Here is a 19,720-nt window from a genome sequence, read left to right on the forward strand (position 1 = left end):
GTTCTTCATTGTTCACCTTCTTCAACGGTAAACGTGTCATGGACTATTCCATGCAGCTGTTTTTGTACTGTGCAATTCACACGATGTATATCATACATATGTGGAATGCCCTCCTATGGATGGCTTCTGATTTTCTATTGGCTCTGACTTGGATGAAAATAGATCTAAGTTGATACAAGTCTTATTTCACTCACTGTGACTCTACCCCTTTCTTGACTGCAGTTTATTGATTTCAAATGCCACCTTCTGTTTGAAGTCTTCCATAATCTCTTCAAGTCCAACTAATCATTTTCTCCTCTGTTCTCCTGTGGAGACATTTCTCTCTCTACTGTGGTGGTTATTTCATCCTGTCTCATGTTACAGCTAAATACAGCACACCCTCGGTGCCCAGTTCATCTCTGTGTCTCCCAGAGCAACCAGCCCAAGCCTTTCTTCTCCGTGGAGATTATACCATAGACTCTTGTCAAATCAAACCATATTTAACTGGCTCATTAACCAAAACAGGAAATAAACATGAATGAAACTGAGCTCTAAGCAGCACGTAACCTGGCCTGCATCCAGGAAATAGAGGACTTCGGATCCTTCTAACCCTACCACCCAACTGGCCCCAGTACATTCGTTCTCTCAGGGAAAAAAAAAAAACAAGGTCGCCACAGCAAAGAAAAGGGAGTAGGATCAAGAGATACATGGCTGCTGGCAGAGCGAGGTGAGTCTACTTAATCTGATGGTTGGTAACTGGGAGTTGGTGATAAGGTTTTTCTACCAAATGAGACTTACGGCGAACCAGTGTGGGTAAAGTATAGGCAGAGTGTATTGTACTAGCTTTATTGGGTCTGCTCCAAGAGAAAGAAAGAGAAAGACAGGAGATGGAGGGGGACGGGAGAAACAAAAAGAAAAAGAATTTTTTAAACCACATTAGAATGTGTAAGTAGCCTAGAAAATTGAGCAGCGGAAGCCACCCAATGAACAGACACTGCCTTAGCAATGGGGCTTCCCTTGAGAAGGATAATCTCCATTTAACTAATATTGACATACCTGGGACCTTGGAGGATTCTTGTCCACTCTCTCACCCTGTTTCCTTTTCCAGAGAATGAGAGAATTGAACTCAATGTTGTCCAAGAGATTTTCTAGTTCTGAACTTTTGCTTTCAGCCAGTACTAACATCTGCAAAGCAGCACTCTAAACACTATGAGAGGCCAGGCGCGGTGGTTCACGTCTGTAATCCCAGCACTTTGGGAGGCCGAGGTGAGCGGATCACCTGAGGTCAGGAGTTCGAGACCAGCCTGGTCAACAGGGTGAAACCCCATCTCTACTAAAAATACAATAATTAGCCGGGTGTGGTGGCGGGCGCCTGTAATCCCAGCTACTCAGGAGGCTGAGGCAGAAGAATTGCTTGAACCTGGGAGGCAGAGATTGCAGTGAGCCAAGATCATGCCACTGCACTCCAGCCTGGGTGACAGAGCGAGACTCTGTCTCAAAAAAAATAAAAAATAAAAAAAAAACACTATGATGGACACAAAGATGGAAAAGACAGACCACTTGCCCTCTGGTAGCCTTCACCCTCTTTGAGTCTTAGTTTTCTCACGTGTAAAACTGGGCGGGTGAGAGGATGAAAGGAAATGTATTTGTAAAGCACCTCTTAAGTGCCCTATAACTGATATCTATTTTTTGTAACATGGGATTCATAAACTTGTAGAGGGTTAAGATGCTCCAATGAGCCAGAAGAAGCAAAAGTCCTTTTTAAGTAAGTACGAGTCCATATGTGAGGGACAATTCTGTCGCATTTATTTCTTGGCAGCATGAATTCGATGACTTCAGCAGTTCCAGTGGCCAATTCTGTGTTGGTGGTGGCACCCCACAATGGTTATCCTGTGACCCCAAGAATTATGTCTCAGGTGCCCTTGTATCCAAACAACCAGCCACAAGTCCACCTAGTTCCTGGGAACCCACCTAGTTTGGTGTCGAATGTGAATGGGCAGCCTGTGCAGAAAGCTTTGAAAGAAGGCAAAACCTTGGGGGTAAGTGAGATTTCCCTTTGCAGGCCACAGACTGCACAGCTGGAGTGATGGCAGGGGGAAGGGAAGGCCTGGGAAATACACAAACACCACACCCCGCAAGTGGGGCTGAGCTCATTGCACCTTGCCAAACACAGGTCTATTAGAAAACTCAGCTGCACAACATCACGGGGGGGCCTCTGCGCAGACCTTGTATTTTCTGATTTAGGCATTTTAGGAAAGAGAAAGAAAAGCAACAAAAAAGCAGTGCACTTGAAGGTTGATCCTGTTGCCAGGATCCACGCCCAGCCCTGTGGCCTCTGAAGGGGTCCCAGCAAGACCAAAGGAGACCACAAGGTAGAGTCAGAATCCAATAAGATCGAATCAAATATTTGCCCAACAGGAAACAAAGCAGGTTAGGCAATCAGCAACATAAATGGTCACCCCAACCCCTGAAAGGCTGTCCTGCGCAGGGCAAGGAAAGGCCCATTTCACTGTGCAGTTGAATGATGACAAGCATGAGTTTGGATGCAGACTGCCCGAGCTCCAACCCTAGCTCCACCCTCAAATAGTGCTCATGGGAACATAAATTGATACAACCCTTAGGGAGGGAAATTTGTATCTGCCAGATTTATAAAATATCCAATAATTCCATTGCTGGAACTTCTGTGCCTGCACAAACTGTGATATATATGAGCTTATTCATTGCAGCATGGTTTGTGATAACAAAAAAATTGTAATACCCATCAATATAATACTGGTTAAGTCAGTATATTGGTTAAGTCAGTGTAATATACTGGTTAAGTCAGTGCATCCAAAGAATAAAATGTAGTGGAGCTATAAAAAGAACAAGAAAGCTCTTTGTGTAATGATAGGGACACACCCCAAGATATGGAGTTAATGGAAGAAAGTAAGGGGCAGACACTGTGTATAATTGGCTTACATTTATGTGAATTTAAGGAAGTAATATATTTGTATTTGCTACCAAGTGTGTAATATACAAACATACACAGATGTTCTTCCATTTACAATGGGATTATGTCCCAGTGTACCCATCATAAATTAAAAATATCATAAGTCAAAAATACATTTAATACACGTAGCCTACCAAACATCATAGCTTAGCCTCACCTACGTTAAACACATTCAGAACACTTAGGTTAGCCTACAGTTGGGCAAAATCATCTAACACAAAGCCTATTTAATAATGTTATTGAATATCTAATGTAGTTTATTGAATACTGGACTGAAAGTGAAAAACAGAATGGTTGTATGGGTACTGCAGATACAGTTTCTACTGAATTCATGTCACTTTCACACCATAATAAAGTTGAAAACTTTTTTTGTTTTTTTGAGACAGATTCTCACTCTGTCACCGAGGCTGGAGCGCAGTGGCGCGATCTTGGCTCACTGCAACCTCTGCCTCCCGGGTTTAAGCAATTCTCCCGCCTCAGCCTCCCAAGTAGCTGGGATTACAGGCACCCACCATCATGCCTAGCTAGTTTTTGTATTTTTGTAGAGACAGGGTTTCACCATGTTGGCCAGGCTGGTCTTGAAGTCCTGACCTCAGGTGATCCGCCCGTCTCAGCTTCCCAAAGTGCTGAGATTACAGGTGTGAGCCACTGTGCCTGGCCCACGTGGCATTTTTTGTAAGGACACCAGTCATATTGGATTGGAGACCCGCTCTACTCCAGTGTGACCTCATCCTGGCTGATTACATCTGCAACAACTCTGTTTTCAAATAGAGTCACATTCTGAGGCACTCAGCATTAGAATTTCAACATATGAATTTGGAGGAGGGTTGGGGGAGGGGAGCATAATTCAACACATAACAATATCCTAAAGAAATAAGAGATGAAGGCAAAGATTTACATACAAGGATGTTTATCACAATGTTACATATAATAGAAAAAAAGTAGAAATAATCTTACCTGTCCAGTAACTGTCTGAACTGCTCCACAGACCATCCATAATGGGATCTGAGCAGCCCTGAAAAAACATATGTTCCAAGAATACTTAATGCCATGAGGACACATTCATGATGAAATATTAAGTTAATAAAATTCAGAACCATGTTGTGCTATCAAGGTATATATTTGAAAAGAATAATAGGAGAACACACCAAAATGTAAACAGTTGTTTTCTCCAGGCAGGGGTAGGGGGGAGATTATAGGTAGTTTTTATTTCATTTTTGTATTTCCCATATTACTTTTTAGACCATGAAAATAAAACATTTATTAAAATTAAAAGGATGCTCATAGGGGAGGCAGGACCCAGAAACAAGACTTCAGCTTGTGGCTCTCTTGACAGGCCATCCAGATCATCATTGGCCTGGCTCACATCGGCCTCGGCTCCATCATGGCGACAGTTCTCGTAGGGGAATACCTGTCTATTTCATTCTACGGAGGCTTTCCCTTCTGGGGAGGCTTGTGGGTGAGTAACTCAAGTCCTCCCCCAGATGAGTTCCCAGAAGGTGTCCAGGCACTCAAGGCCAGCTTGCCAAGTTGTACAGCTGTGCCCTGCGGAAGCTGTGCCCTGCGGAAGGTTCCCAGCCACCCAAACGTGGGGGATAGGAATCCAGCCAGCCCTGGCCTTGTTCTACAAGTATATTAGTTTGGTAGGGCCGCCCCAACAGAGTATAGCACCACATGTTGGGTGGCTTAAACAACGGAAATTTGTTATCTCACAGTTCTGGCAGCTGAAAGTCTGAGATGGAGATGTTAGCAGATGTTTTCCCCTAAGGTCTCACTCCTTGGCTTGCAGAAGGTCATCTTCTCCCTGTGCCTTTCCATGGCCTTTCCTCCATGCCTGTGTCCTAGTCTCCTCTTCCTATGAGGACACCAGTCATATTGGATTAGGGTCCCCCCTGGTGACCTCATTTAACCTGAATTATGGTTTTAACAACCCTATCTCCAAACACAGTCAGATTCTGGAGCACTACAGATTAGAGCTTCAATCTATGAAATTTGGTGGGGGATAGAGGGTGTGGACACAATTCAGCCCATAATATCAAGCTACAACCTCGCAAGGTGACATCCACTCAAAAGGGATGTATTTTCTTTTTACTTTTTTTTCTGAGATGGAGTCTCACTCTGTCGCCCAAGCTGGAGCACAGTGGCGCAATCTCAGCTCACCGCAACCTCCCCCTCCCGGATTCAAGCAATTCTCCTGCCTCAGCCTCCCCCGTAGCTGGGATTACAGACGCACACCACCACGCCCGGCTAATTTTTGTATTTTTAGTAGAGACAAGGTTTCACCACGTTGGCCAGGCTGGTCTCAAACTCCTGACCTCAGGTGATCCACCTGCCTTGGCCTCCCAAAGTGCTGGGATTACAGGTGTGAGCCACCGCACCCGGCCAAAAGGGATATATTTTCTTAATTCACAAAGAAAACATCCACATGTAAAAAATACACTGCAAATAGCCCCTGGCATTGTTGAGCATAGGCCCACAAGCCTGAGCTCCAGGAGAAAAACACTCAGCAAAGGTGAAGAGTGGCTTCCCAGCTGTAGAACAGCAAGGGTTTGAGTGCTTGAGCAGTGGGGACTCAATCTAGATCTGCAGATGGGCTTTGGCAGCTCCATTTTGGCAAAATACCTAATATGTTAAATGTGTATTATTTTTCTGGAAGGGTCCATAGCTTTCGTCAGATTATCAGAGTGATCTGTGACTCCATAAAATGTTAAGAACTACAGTCCTTCTTCCACGTCAGTTTATTACCTTTATGGTTCCTTTGCAGTGTCCCCCTGCCCACACACACACACACACACACATGCACACACACACACACTCCTTCTCCCCTCTCCACCTTCCTTTCTCCTTTCTCTCCCTTCTGTTACAGTCTTCCTCCTGACTCACACACCTACGTGTGACACTAATGCAACTTTCCTCATAAATGGCACAACTCCAGAGTAACCTAAGTGCCAGCCCAAGTCCCTCTACCTTATAAGAGTTAAATAAAATAGCCTAGAGCTATCTCCATCCCCCACAGCCACACAAGTTCTGCAAATGAACAGGGCTCCTCTAGTGAGGCTCTCTGCACACACCCAAACTCAGAACTCAGCCCCTTTCCCTCCCACAACCACTCACATGATACCTGTTCCTGTATCTCCGACCTTCGTGGAATGTGGGGCTATGAAGAGGGCTAGCAGCACGGCCACCCAGGCCTACCACTGAGTACACAATGCCTACCACGGAGCACTGGATTCCACCAAGTGCCGGTGAGCAGCAGCCAGTTGTCCTGGCATCTCAAATGCCTCACTGACCACGCCCCCTCCCACCAGGCTGCTGAGTCCCTTCAGCCCTTATGACCTGCCTCCTTTTGCTCTGCAGGGCAGTTGTGCTCTTTGCTGCCCTCTTGATCCCAGGACTGTCTTTCTATTTCCCAAAGATCATCAATATCCTCTTCTGAAACAAAGGCTCATCTCCTCTGGCTCCTCAGAAGGACTGAGAGGGACACTGAAAGTGCAGCCCTTCCTCTCCATCAAATCTCTATAAACAGGAGGGTGTGAGCCTGATATTTGTTTTTCCACTCATAGGAGAATATGGCCTTGGCCTTGGAAGGCAGAAACAGCTGGAATAAGTTTTCATTGTAAATAACTATTTCCACTCTATGGCACATGCAACTGCCCTGGGTGGGAGGGAGTATGGAGTGAGGGTTAGGAACATGGAGTCTGAAATCAGGCTGCCTGGACTTGATTCTCAAATGCATGTGCCATAGAGTGGAAACACTTATTTACAATGAAAACTCTGCTGGATGACGTTGTGTGAGTTTCAAATCTCTAAGCTTAGTCTCCTCACTGATAAAATAGCAAGAGTAATAGTGCTTGATGGGCCACCATGCAGTTAAATGAGGTGAGGTTAAATAAGTACTTCATCTGTTGGGAGGAGGGCAGTGATGGGTTGCTAGTCAGTACGCGGCTTCTTTTGGGGCTGATTCAAATGTTCTAACTTAGATTGTAGTGATGATTACACAACTCTATAAATATACTAAAAATAATTGCATCATATACTTTAAGTGGGTGAATTATATGATATATGAATTATATGTCAATAAAGCCTTTTTTAAAAAAGCATTTTCTATAGTGCCCCACAAATGGTAGTTCCTATTAAATATAGCTCATGCCCTCTCATACCACCGTTGCTAGCCCATCAGGCAAATGATGGCAGGCAATCCCATCAGCCACAGTGCCTGCAGAATACCAGTGTTGGATGAAATGAACGCAATTGACATCATCATCCTCCTTGTATTTGATGTTCAGCATCATAGTGACACAACGTTTATCTGAGTAACTAAAAGTTATTTGTCCAGATATGCAGACAGGCAAGGATTGATGTCAGGCTTCTATCTAAAAGCAGCAGAGAAGACGCTGGTAACTCCTTCCTTCTCCCCTCCAGAGCCCCCAAACCTAATTGAATCTTGATATAAAGATTGGAAAACAATAGGGTGTACATGTGGGAAAATAAAATACAAGGAAATAATCCAACATTTATTCAGCATCCACTATGTGCAAAGATATACTAAATGCCAGATGTAGGGCATAAGTTGTCTCATGACAATGACACTTGGGAAGAGCTATAAAGTTTTCCATTTTGTAGATAAGGAAATAAAGATTTAGAGAAGTTAGTAACTTACCAAAGGTCAAGAGTTTCTAGCCAGAATTTAAAACCAGGTTTGCTGGATCCTAGAATATATATTTATCCCACCCCAGTGCCCTTTCATGCAGTGCAAAACAGCTCATTTTTTCTGTTCCCCATGTTGAGCTGATGGTTCCAGCAAAGGTACCCACTGGGTGTGACCAGAATCATAGAAGCCTGGGGAAGGGCACCCCAGCCCCTGACCTCTTTCTAAACCCACTCTGTTCTGCACCAGTTTATCATTTCAGGATCTCTCTCCGTGGCAGCGGAAAATCAGCCATATTCTTATTGCCTGGTAAGTTACACTCTGAGACCAGCTCTTCCAACTGGAGACCTATAGAATGGTGTCACAAGGGAGAAAGTAAGGTCACATACGATTCCTCCCCAGCCTTGCACCTACTATAACCAGTCACAGGGTGCTCACACACATTCCCACTCATACAGACTGGCCACAGGAGCCTGGCCCTGGAGTCACATGTGGAAAAGTCCCAAGAGGATGCAGAAGTGAGAAGGGGCAATACGGTCATCTTAGTTAAGTCACCAGAGTATGGAGAGCGAGAGAGAGAGAGAGAGATAACAGCTTTCCTAAGAAGCCCTGACACGGAGAGGCACAGAGCTCCCAGGGGCCCAGGGCTGCCGTCTAGCAGAGCAAGGAGCCAAGAGTACCTCCAGTACACAGAAGAGGCCTCCGGGGAAGCCGAAGGAGGCTCAGTCACTTGCTTTCCTAAGGAATCTGGCCAACAGAACTCTGATAATCAACATGGACAAAGCTTTGTCCTCCCTTAGCAACAGACCAAGAAGGTATCTTCATTTGTCTCATAATCAGGTTACGAAGGGTAAAGGGTGACCAGGTCCCTACAACCAGATGAGATCTATTTGAAAGTCTTCAAAAGAAAGCTGAAAATATGGAAGCATATCTTTCTGCACATGGCCCAGAATCATGGAGCATCTTAGCTTATCACATCCCAAGACACTTGGGCTAAGATTCTATTTATCCTATGGGACAAATAGGTCAAGTGTTTCCCAGAGATTATTCTTTTTTCTTTTTCTTTTTGTGTGTGTGTGTGTGTGTGTGAGATGGAGTCTCACTCTGTCCCCCAGGCTGGTGTGCAGTGGTTTGATCTCAACTCACTGCAGCATCCGCCTCCTGGGTTCAAGCAATTCTCCTGCCTCAGACTTCCTAGTAGCTGGGATCACAGGTGCACACCACCATGCCCAGCTAATTATTGTATTTTTTTGTACTTTTTGGTATTTTGGTAGAGATGGAGTTTCACCATTTTGGCCAGGCTGGTCTTGAACTCCTGACCTCAGGTGATCCGCCTGCCTCAGCCTCCCAAAGTGCTGGGATTACAGGTGTGAGCAACTGCGTCCAGCCCCAAAGATTATTCTTGAGAACATTTCTCCCATGATATGCTCAATGAAGATAGTTAGATGAACTTGGGAAAATCTCTATGTATTGTTTCCTCTCTGAAAGACCTAAAATCCTCATTATAAGGCTCTGAGAAATACCACGATGATCTGTTTACCTTTGCCCAACCCAACTATTTTGAAAGCTAACTTACCCCAAAACCTTTCTTGCACAGAACACCTCTTTACTTGCAGTGGAAATAGGGTTCCTGGGATTCACATTAAGAAACACTTTTTGATGAAAAGAGTTATAGAGATGGATGGTGGCAATGGTTGCACAGCATTGTAGATGTATTTAATGCTACTGAACTGTAACACTTGAAAATGATTAGGATGTTAAATTTTATGTTGCATATATGTTAACACAATTTTAGAAACTGAGGGGAAAAAGAAACACTTGTTGGGTCTCCATTCATCTCAGCTATAACAGTTTTTCTCGCCCACCCTGACCCTCTGTGTCTTCTTCAGCTGTCTGGCAGTTTGGGCTTGAACATCGTCAGTGCAATCTGCTCTGCAGTTGGAGTCATACTCTTCATCACAGATCTAAGTATTCCCCACCCATATGCCTACCCCAACTATTATCCTTACGCCTGGGGTGTGGTGAGTATCCGTCTCAACCAAAGATCCTCTAAGTTCTGAATTAGCTACATTTAGAAAACTCCCAGAGAGGGCTTGACAACCAAGCTTCCTCATTGAACATGGTAGGAAAAGGAGGTGCTTTCAGAAAAGGAACAAATTTTAAAGTCCTTGACCCATAGCTTTAAGCACATGACCTTTCTCAGTTTGGGTTTCTGCCTTTGTAAAACAATACCTACCTTGTGGCAATGTTGAGAGAATTAAATGCAATTTTACAAAAAATGCATACGTGCCCACCAACCAGCACCTCTCCTCACATTCTCTGCCTTCTTGCCCATTACTATAAGCAAGAGGTTAGCAAACTTATTCTCTAAAGAGCCAATAGTAAGCAGTTAAGCTTTTGCAGGCCTACAGTTCTCTGTCGTGCAGCTATAGCTGCCTTATAGCAGCCACAGAAAACACTAAACAAATGAATATGGCTGTGTTCTGATAAAACTTTATTTACAAAACAGGCAGCAGGCAGGATTTGACCCATGGATCATAATTCGCCAACCTCTACTATACACTAGCACTGTCCAATAGAAATATGCAAGCCACATATGTTATTTTAAATTTTCTAGTTGCCACATTTAAGAGAGTGAAAGCAACAGGTGGAACTGATTTTAATAATCTATTTTATTTAACCCCGTATATCCAAAATATTGTCATTTCAACATGTAATCAGTATAAAAACTTGGTTTGCTATTTTGCATTTGGGGAACTAAACCTTCGAAATCTAGTGTATATTTTGCATGCATGGCACATCTCGATCTGGGACCAGCTGAATCTCAAGTGTTTAAAAGCCACATGGGAATTGTGGCCGCTGAACAGAATAGGGCAGCTACAGATGAGCTACCTGTGTCCCATGTAAATTCAATCCTCTGTCTGCACAACTGAGTCCATCTTCTCCTACCTGCTCAAGTTCTCCTCCCTTCTCCCTCATCCCGTCTCTCCTCTACATCATCAGTCTTTCCCCCTTTACTGGGGCTTTTGCATCAGCATTAAGCATGCTTTTGTTTCTTAAAAAACAAACCAACCAACCTCCTCTTCTTTCTACTTCCTTTATCCACTACCACTGTATCTCTCTGGCCTTCTTTGCAGACAAATTCTTAAAAGAATTGTCTACACTTAGTGAGTCCAATCCTCTTCTCTCATATTCTCTCTGAACCTGCTCCAATTAGACTTTCAGCCTTGCTTCCCTAAACACCTGCTCTTCTCCAAATCCCCAATGGGGTGATTGATCCTTCTTCTCGGAGGGACTTTGCTTGACTGGTTGCCCTCTTCTCTGTCTCCTCTGCTAGTTCTCTTTTTCCCAATCTCTTAGGCTTAATAATTGGTTCTCTGGTTTTCTTTCTCTACTCATTTGTCTATCTCATTTAGTCCGGCAACTTGAAACACCTTGTCTATGACAATTGTTCTAGAATACATGGCTCCAGCCAAATCTTCTCCCCTATACACCAGTCTAGCATGTCCAATAATCAACTCAACAGCTCAAAGGTCACACGTCCAAGTCCGATCTCCAGATTTCACTTTCCAAACCTTCTCTACTCAGTTTTTCTGATTCCAGTTGATGGCAACTCCATCCTTCCAGTTGCTCAGGACAAAACCTTGGAGTCGTCATTGACCCTGTCTTTCTCTTACACCTCACAGCCACTCCCTCAGGCAATGCTGTTAGTTCTACTTTCAAAATGCATTCAGAATCCCACCATTTTCCCTCAGCCCCTCTACTCCCACGCTGGCCTGAGCCACCACGTCTCTCATCTAGTCATGGAAACAGCCTCCTGACTGCTCCCCTTCTCCCACTCTGACCTCACTGCAGCTGTTGATAGCATGGCCACCAGAGGGATCCTTTGGAAACATAAGAGCCCATCACTTCTCTGCTGGCATCTTACTCAGAAAAAAAGCCAATGTCCTTCCAGCAGCCTGAAGATGCTGGGCCCTCTGGTGCCCCCAGCCCCAGGCTCTGCTGCTGAACCACGGGAACCTCTGTGATGTTTTCTCCAACACTCCAGGCATGTTTCCACCTTCGGGCTGGAATGTTCCCTCCGACTGGGGAACTCTTCCCTCAGATGTTCCCACAGCTTCCTCCGTCCCTTCCTCACCTCCTTCAGATCACTACTCTGCAACCACCTTCCCAATGAGGCCCACCTGAACAACCCAACACCCACACTCTCCCAGTAACCCGCTTCCCTTCCCTTATCTATCTTTCCTGTAGTCTATGCATCTAACACCCTCTGCAACTGACTTATTTGTTTCATTTCATGCTTACTGTCTGTCCCTAGAATGAGATTCTTAAGGACAGGGACGTTTTTGGTTTCATTCACTGTCATACCTCAAATACCTAGAACTGTGCCTGGCGCACGGTTGATACTCCATAATCGTTTGTCAAGGAATAAATGAATGTGCCAGCTGTGATTCATACTCAGTAAACATCAACAGCCATTAACTGTTGTTTGTATTCGATCAGATCCTTTTATCCGCAAGAGACTTAAAGACTTATCTTTCCAAGATTCTTAGGCAAAGCCTCTCCCTAGAGACCCTATGGACCAAGTCCATGTCATTTATCAAAAGTACCTTGAGTTTCTCCCCTCCCAGAAACATTTTATGGCTCCCAGATACTTTACGATTAAAGTCCAAATTCCTCAGCCAGGTATTTGCCCTCCCTGGGGGATCTGGCTCTATCTCACTGTGCTCTACAATTCACCTCCTTTCGAATCTCTCACCCACACTGAACCCCAGCTACTCCCATCCACTGGGAAAGGCAGGCACAACCGAGTATTCGGGAATTTTCCTGCCGGGAAAGAACCAATCAGGGAGGCATGGACTGCCCAATACAAGAAATTAGGAAGCAAATGCTGATGGAGGAACTAAGGGAAAGGAAGATGGGAGAAGAGTTTAGGAAAGACTAAACCCCAAGCAGCACAGCCAGGTGCCCTGGAGTAGAGGGAGCAGCAATTTTTGATTCAGAAAACTTGGCTTTTAATCTTAGTTCTGCCAATGATTGATCTTGGAATTAGAACTCGCCCCAGGCCCACCACCCATTCCACCTTCAAGCCTCAGTCATCCCTTCTGAACATGGAGGGTCGGACTGCATCTGAGCTTTGCAAATAATGACCCAAGGAATGGAGAGGCTCTGGGGTTTCCACAGCAGAAATTATTTTTCATCAAATAACAAATATCTCAGCTGCTTGAGGGACCCCTTTTCCATGAAATATTTTATGTGTAAAAAAAATTTATTTAAAAAAAATTGAAAAAGACCAGCATACTTTGCCTGGACCATTCTACTCTAAGTCTCTGTGATCCGTTGACTTAGACATCCTGCACTCCCCTTTTCCTGGGACAACTGCCTCTACCCTCACCCTCTCCCTCCTCAGTGCTCTGGGATACCTTTTTGCTGTTGTGTAGCTCTTACTCTATCTGATGTGAATTATAATTATTATCTGTATCTGTTTTCCTACTAGATTGTGCCTCTCAGGATGCATTTCTTAGCCACTTCTACCAAGTAGATAATTAATAACCACTTGCTAAATGGAGAGGAAGGAGAAGAAAAGGGGCTAAGGAGAGGCCTCTCCAAAGGAGAGAATTCTCCAAGCATCTGGCTGTCACCAATGCTGTTTTTAAAAATCATAATTGAGAATTGAGGCCGGGCGCGGTGGCTCACACCTGTAATCCCAGCACTTTGGGAGACCAAGGCAGGTGGATCACTTGAGCTCAGGAGTTCAAGACCAGCCTGGGCAACATGGCGAAATCCCAACTATACAAAATATACAAAAATTAGCCAGGTATGGTAGCGCATGCCTGTAATCCCAGCTAGTCGGGAGGCTGAGGCACGAGAATCACTTGAACCCGGGAGGCGGAGCTCATAATGCTGAGCTCATGCCACTGCTCTCCACCCTGAGTGGCAGAGCAACACTCTGTCTCAAAAAAAAAATTAAAAAATCATAATTGAGAGGCATTTCTTTGGTACCTACTGCATGCCATCCACCTTCACTATGAAATGTTCTCATGTCACATAATTGGAACCCAAATGGCAATGGGAGTCTCCTGGATGGACCTTAGATTGAAACTCGCTTCCCAGATACTCTGGAAGGCTCCATACTCCTGGATATTCTTGGGGAACAGCAAATGGAGGGTTTCTATTTCTCCTGGTTACCTCCTGCTATGGTTATTTACTTCATTTTGGGGATCCTTTCACTGACTCTTCTTCCCAAGCCAGAGAAACAGCCCCAATTCCTCCTCTCCACAAAACACCACTGTCACATGTCAAGAAAGTCTTTTCAGAGGCTGACTTTTTCCCAAAGGTTCAGATGAAGGGATGGGTTGCCCCTCCACACCTGTGGGTGTTTCTTGTTAGGTTGAACAAGAGACTTGGAAATGAAAGAGACACAGAGACAAAGTATAGAGAAAGAAAAAGGGGGCCCAGGGGACCAGCGTTCAGCATACAGAGGATCCACGCCAGCACCAGCCTCTGAGTTCCCTTAGTATGTATTAATCATTATCGGGCATGGCAGGATAATAGGATAATAGTGGAGAGAAGGTCAGAAGGTAAACACATGAACAAATGTCTCTGCAGCATAAACAAGGTAAAGAAAAAAGTGCTGTGCTTTTGATGTGCATATACATAAACATTTGCTGCCAGCATGTCCCACTTCCAGCCCTAAGGCGGTTTTCCCCTATCTCAGTAAATGGAATATACAATGGACTTCACACCAAGACATTCCATTGACCAGGGATGAGCAGGAGACAGAAGCCTTCCTCTTACCTCAACTGCAAAGAGGCATTCCTTCCTTTTTTACTAATCCTCCTCAGCACAGACCCTTTACGGGTGTTGGGGGGGGGACGGTCAGGTCTTTCCCTTCCCACGAGGCCATATTTCAGACTATCACATGGGGAGAAACCTTGGATAATACCTGGCTTTCCTAGGCAGAGGTCCCTGCGGCCTTCCGCAGTGTTTTGTGTCTCTGGGTACTTGAGATTAGGGAGTGGTTTGAGATTAGGGAGTGGTGATGACTCTTAACAAGCGTGCTGCCTTCAAGCATTTGTTTAACAAAGCACACTCTGCACAACCCTTAATCCATTTAACCCTGAGTTGACACAGCACTTGTTTCAGGGAGCATAGGGTTGGGGGTAGGGTTACAGATTAACAGCAGCTCAAGGCAGAAGAATTTTTCTTAGTACAGAACAAAATGGAGTCTCCTATGTCTACTTCTTTCTGCACAGACACAGTAACGATCTGATCTCTCTTTCTTTTCCCCACATTCAGAGGGATGGTGGAGGTTTACATCAGAGCCCAGCAAACCACTGATTACTGAAGATTAGACATCCTTGCTTTGGGAAGTCTTCATTTTTCACAGGAGGCCTTTTCTTGTGGCCTCCCCCTTCCCACCATGGCGCTCAGCTCCTTCTTTTTCCTCTAACCATCTCCCTGTTCTGTCTGTGGCTTGTCCATACCCTCCAATTCCTACCCATGGCCTCCCCAGAGTAGTGTCACTGCTCCTCCCCTCTCTGACTCCAGAGCACACCCTCAGGTCTCCACACCCGAAGCAACCTATCAAGGGGCTTCCCTAAACATGGTCATCTTTTTTCTCAGAGGAATACTACCAAGTAAATGTTGCAATAACAATTCTTTTACTCCCCCACTTGATCCTTACAAAAACCCGGTGGGAAATTTCCCCCCACGAGGCTGAGAGAGGATAGGGGACTTCCGCAAAGCCACGGAGAGTCCATGGCAGGGCCCCAGTGAGAGGTCAGTTCGGACTCCCAGTCCCATGCTCCTGTCCTCCCCGTCCCATGCTCCTGTCCTCCCCATCTGCTCTGCCTCCAGAACCCTGGAATGGCGATTTCTGGTGTGCTGCTGGTCTTCTGCCTCCTGGAGTTTGGCATCGCATGCGCATCTTCCCACTTTGGCTGCCAGTTGGTCTGCTGTCAATCAAGCAATGTGAGTCCCAGGGCTCCTCAGTGGGTGGAAAGATGCCCTCAAAAAGGTGGAGGCAAGGGAGCTCTTTGTGCTTTCCACTGCCTACTCAGAAGCAGGAGTTCCTCAGTGTCCAAGGCCTTTGCCGCATGCCTGTCCTTCTTAGCATGCCACCTGTGTGCCTGTGTTTTCCAGGTGAGTGTCATCTATCCAAACATCTATGCAGCAAACCCAGTGGTCACCCCAGAACCAGTGACCTCACCACCAAGTTATTCCAGCGAGATCCAAGCAAATAAGTAAAGTTACAGATTCTGGAAGCATCTTTCACTGGGACCAAAAGAAGTCCTCCTTCCTTTCTGGGCTTCCATAACCCAGGTCGTTCCTGTTCTGACAGCTGAGGAAACATCTCTCCCACTGTTTGTACTCTCACCTTCATTCTTCATTTCAGTCTAGGAAATCATGCTGTTTCTCTATCAAGAAGAAGACAGAGATTTTAAATGGATGTTAACGAAGAGGGACTCCCTAGGGCACATGCATCTGCATGTATGTGGGCATCCAGCCTGGGGCTTTGGCACACACACATTCATGTGCTCTGCTGCATGTGAGCTTGTGGGTTAGAGGAACAAATATCTAGACATTCAATCTTCATTCTTTCAATTGTGCATTCATTTAATAAATAGATATTGAGCATTCAATGTGTTCAAGGCTCTCTTCATGGCAGGAGGGGGCTGGACATTGACATGACACAGTCTTGGACCTCAAGGAACTTCTGGCCTCAGGAGAGAGGACACCAGGACATCATGGGAGCAATTTTCACTCACAAAGGGCAACATGGGGGAGAAGCAGAAGGAGCCCAGAGTGAATTTATTCTGGCTGTGATGCAGAAAGGAAGGAATGAGGAGAGCAGAGGACAGGTCTGGTTGGGGGAGCAACATCTGAATGGGGCAGTAAAGGACATGAGGATTTTCAGTGTAATAAGGGACCACGTGGTTCGGGAGGCCTTCGGAGAGAATGATCAGTCCTTTTAGATTCTGTTACCAATGAGGCAACCAAATTCACGAATGTGCAAGAATGTAGAAGGAATCTTCCAGAGACATAAGGCCAGTACATCACTATCTGTAAAAGGACTAATTCCAAAGAGAAATGGTCATGCCATTACTGTTACCATGTCTGCATTTACAGTGGTAACAGCATCTAAAAGGACTAATCCTTTCAGCAGACGACTCACTCTCTCCAAAGGTCTCCCAAACAGCGTCGTCCCTCATACTGAAAATCCCTCACTGTCCTTTAATGACCCATTTAAATGTTGCTTCCTGAACCAGGCAAAATTTAAATACTGTTATGTATGATAACCAATGGGCATCCAAGAAGTTGCATTCTGAGGGGTTATAGCAATCATCTCTAAAGTCCAGCTGTTGTCAAGCTTTCCTTAGCTACAGAAGCACTGCAAAGATTTGTTTGTTTGTTTTTTGTTTTGATTACTAAATACAAAATGTGATTTTGCTCTTGTAAATAACTTTGTTCTTGGGGTTATCTAAGAAGTTTCTTCTAAATGGCATGCAGTTAGAGGTCTGTGGCCTGTGCACCTGCATCTTCTCATCTTCTCTGATCAGGGATCCTTCTGATGGCCATCAGCTAGCCAGGAACAGGAGGGTTTTCATTTGCTAGAACTAAACGGGCCTTAGGAATTACAGACCCCCCAAAAAAATTGATTTTTCAGGTGGAATATCAGGCATGTAATATCCTGGTTCTAGATCAGCCCTTCACACATCTGTTTTGTAAGCTAGGAGGTTAGGACACTGGGCTCCCCAAAAGGGACCCACCTGTTTACACCGTTCTCTGAGGGCTGGGTAAACAGAGCAAGCCTGCCCCTCTTACCACCGCCTTTCTTATTGCTGCCTCTTGCTGCCCCATCTAACTCCATACCTTCTCATTCTACAGAACTCTACCCCTCAACCCTGACCCTCCATTCTGTTCACAGAGGCTCCTTCCTGACATTTCTGACCTATGAGTCAACTCAGATATTGCTAACATAGCTCACTTCCTGCAGTGTGGGTCATCCCAGAGAAAGCACTTTCTAATGCATCTGGTTCCTCTCCAGATGGGGGCACCTGACCCTGCCCTCCTGAAATCACCATGGGGCTTGTTGGAACAGATTCTTTCCTATCTTATCACCTACTATATTGGTCCTGTGTTCTAGGCCCTTGTCCCAAGGGGGACCAATTGCCAACCTGGGGTGACAGCTCATTGCATAAAATTTTATGCATTCTCTGCACCACTCCACAAGCCCTCCATCCACAGGGCTCCATCCCCTCCCTATCCACTCCATAACAATGGAACATAAAACCCAGAAGAGATCTCAGAGATCTGTGGCCCACCCAACTATTTAACCATAGCACTGTGGTAGTGCAATGGTTTAAATCTCCCCTCCAAAACTCATGTTGCAATTTAATTGCCATTGTAATGGTACTTAAAAGTGGAGTCTTTAAAAGATGATTAGATCATAAGGCCTCTGCCCTCATGAATGGAGTAATGACATTATTTTGGGAGTGGGTTAGTTATCACAGGAGTGGGCTCCTGATAGAAGGATAAATTTTGGCCCCTGTCCTCTCTCCACCTCTTGTGCTCATTTGCCCTTCAGCCATGTTATGATGCATCAAGGCCCTCAGCAGATACTGGCACCATGCTCTTGGACTTCCCAGCCTCCAGAACTGTGAGAAATAAATTTCTTTTCTTTATGAATTACCCAGTATCTGGTATTCTGTTATAGCAATGTAAAACAGACTAAGACAGGTAGAGATGGAAATTTGCCCAAGGTAATCAACCCAGCTAGAGGTATAGCCAGGTCCAGAACCAGAACTTCAGGTGGCCGGTTCAGGACTCCTTGCAGAAGGAGGAGCATGTGGTAAAAAGAAATCAGAGTGGTTAAGATTAAAACATTATCTTCACTTCCTTAGCTTGAAATGACACAGGATCCTTTGGGTGCCACTTCACCAGCCAGAGACCTCCGCAGCCAGCAGCACCTCTGCTAGAGTTTTGCTCATGACTGCTGAGCTGGCTCCTCTCACTTGGCCCAGCAGGCTGTGCTCAGCTCATGCTTCTGGCGCAGATCTCACACCCACCATGGGCAAGTTAGGCATGCAGCAGCAAGGGGTGTGTGAGCAAGCAAGCGAGAGTGGGGTCTGGCCATGGTACAACTGTGCTGGCTGCTGCAGTGGGGCAGGCAGCTCCAGGGGCCAGCACAGGCACAAGCTCTGTGCAAGGCTATGGCTGGACCAAGTATGCCTTAAGTGGCTTCCACCTTGAGCACTGGCATCTGGACAAGGGGAATGCATGGTGCCTGAACACTTAGAGATGCCAGCAACTACAGAGCCCCAAGTGGGTGTTACAGCACATCACAGCTCTGGCTCAGGGAGTACTGAGATCTGGACTCCCAGAAGGGTCACAGCTCTTCTCTCATAATCCGGCAAATGAGAGCATGTCACCACCCATAGCTCAGTAGTCTGGCCAGAAACGTGTTTCAACTTGATTGTTTTACAGCTTGTTTGGTCCTGGTGCCCTGCTCCAGCCCACAGCTCGTGGGCTGGCCTGGCCCTGCCCCACTTCCCATGATGCGGAGCAGCTGCCCAGCGTCTGTAGAAGGCAGGAGGGATACAATGTTAACAGCTCCTTTTGCAGCTGCCATTCTGCGGGTGCTGGGTTTTTGTCCTGTGTCCAGGAAGAATGAGGTTACATGGACAACCAGAAAGTGAGCAAGGCAGAGAAGAGTTTTACTGAGCTCTTAGTGGAGAAGGGGCCCAAAGTGGGTAGCCTCTACCCAGAGGTGGGTAGTCCCACGTGGCTGAGTCCAGAGGTTTTATGGGCTCAGAATGGGCGAGTGTGTGCTCACTGGTCCAGGGCAGGCCTGGTAAGAGCACCACTTGATTGGCTAAAAGACATCCAGGAAGTTCTCACTCCAGGTCACGGACTTTACCTGGAAAACTGGCAGCCTAGTTTTCAGGCTTCAGGCTCTTTGGCTTGAAGATCAGGTTTCACTGAGGACCCACCCCTCTCTGCCTAGGAATTTGTCTGCCTCCTGCGGCTATCAACACCACTCTCAACTGGCTTTCTCCCCCAATTTCCCATTCACTGAAGATACCATTCTCACGAAACTC

General features: G+C 45.7%; 1 protein-coding gene across 1 annotated transcript; it reads left to right on the forward strand.

Moving 5' to 3' along the window:
- The first annotated feature begins 536 nt into the window (after positions 1–536).
- Positions 537–16,257, forward strand: LOC129490341 (membrane-spanning 4-domains subfamily A member 8). Its single transcript, XM_055294108.1, has 7 exons — positions 537–706; positions 1,799–2,018; positions 4,305–4,427; positions 7,866–7,925; positions 9,506–9,637; positions 15,477–15,590; positions 15,762–16,257. The coding sequence occupies exons 1-7, from the start codon at positions 687–689 to the stop codon at positions 15,864–15,866; spliced, it is 774 nt and encodes a 257-aa protein (XP_055150083.1). The 5' UTR covers positions 537–686; the 3' UTR covers positions 15,867–16,257.
- Positions 16,258–19,720: the final 3,463 nt, after the last annotated feature.

This window comes from Symphalangus syndactylus, chromosome 1 (genome assembly GCF_028878055.3).
Source record: "Symphalangus syndactylus isolate Jambi chromosome 1, NHGRI_mSymSyn1-v2.1_pri, whole genome shotgun sequence".
NCBI lineage: Eukaryota > Metazoa > Chordata > Mammalia > Primates > Hylobatidae > Symphalangus > Symphalangus syndactylus.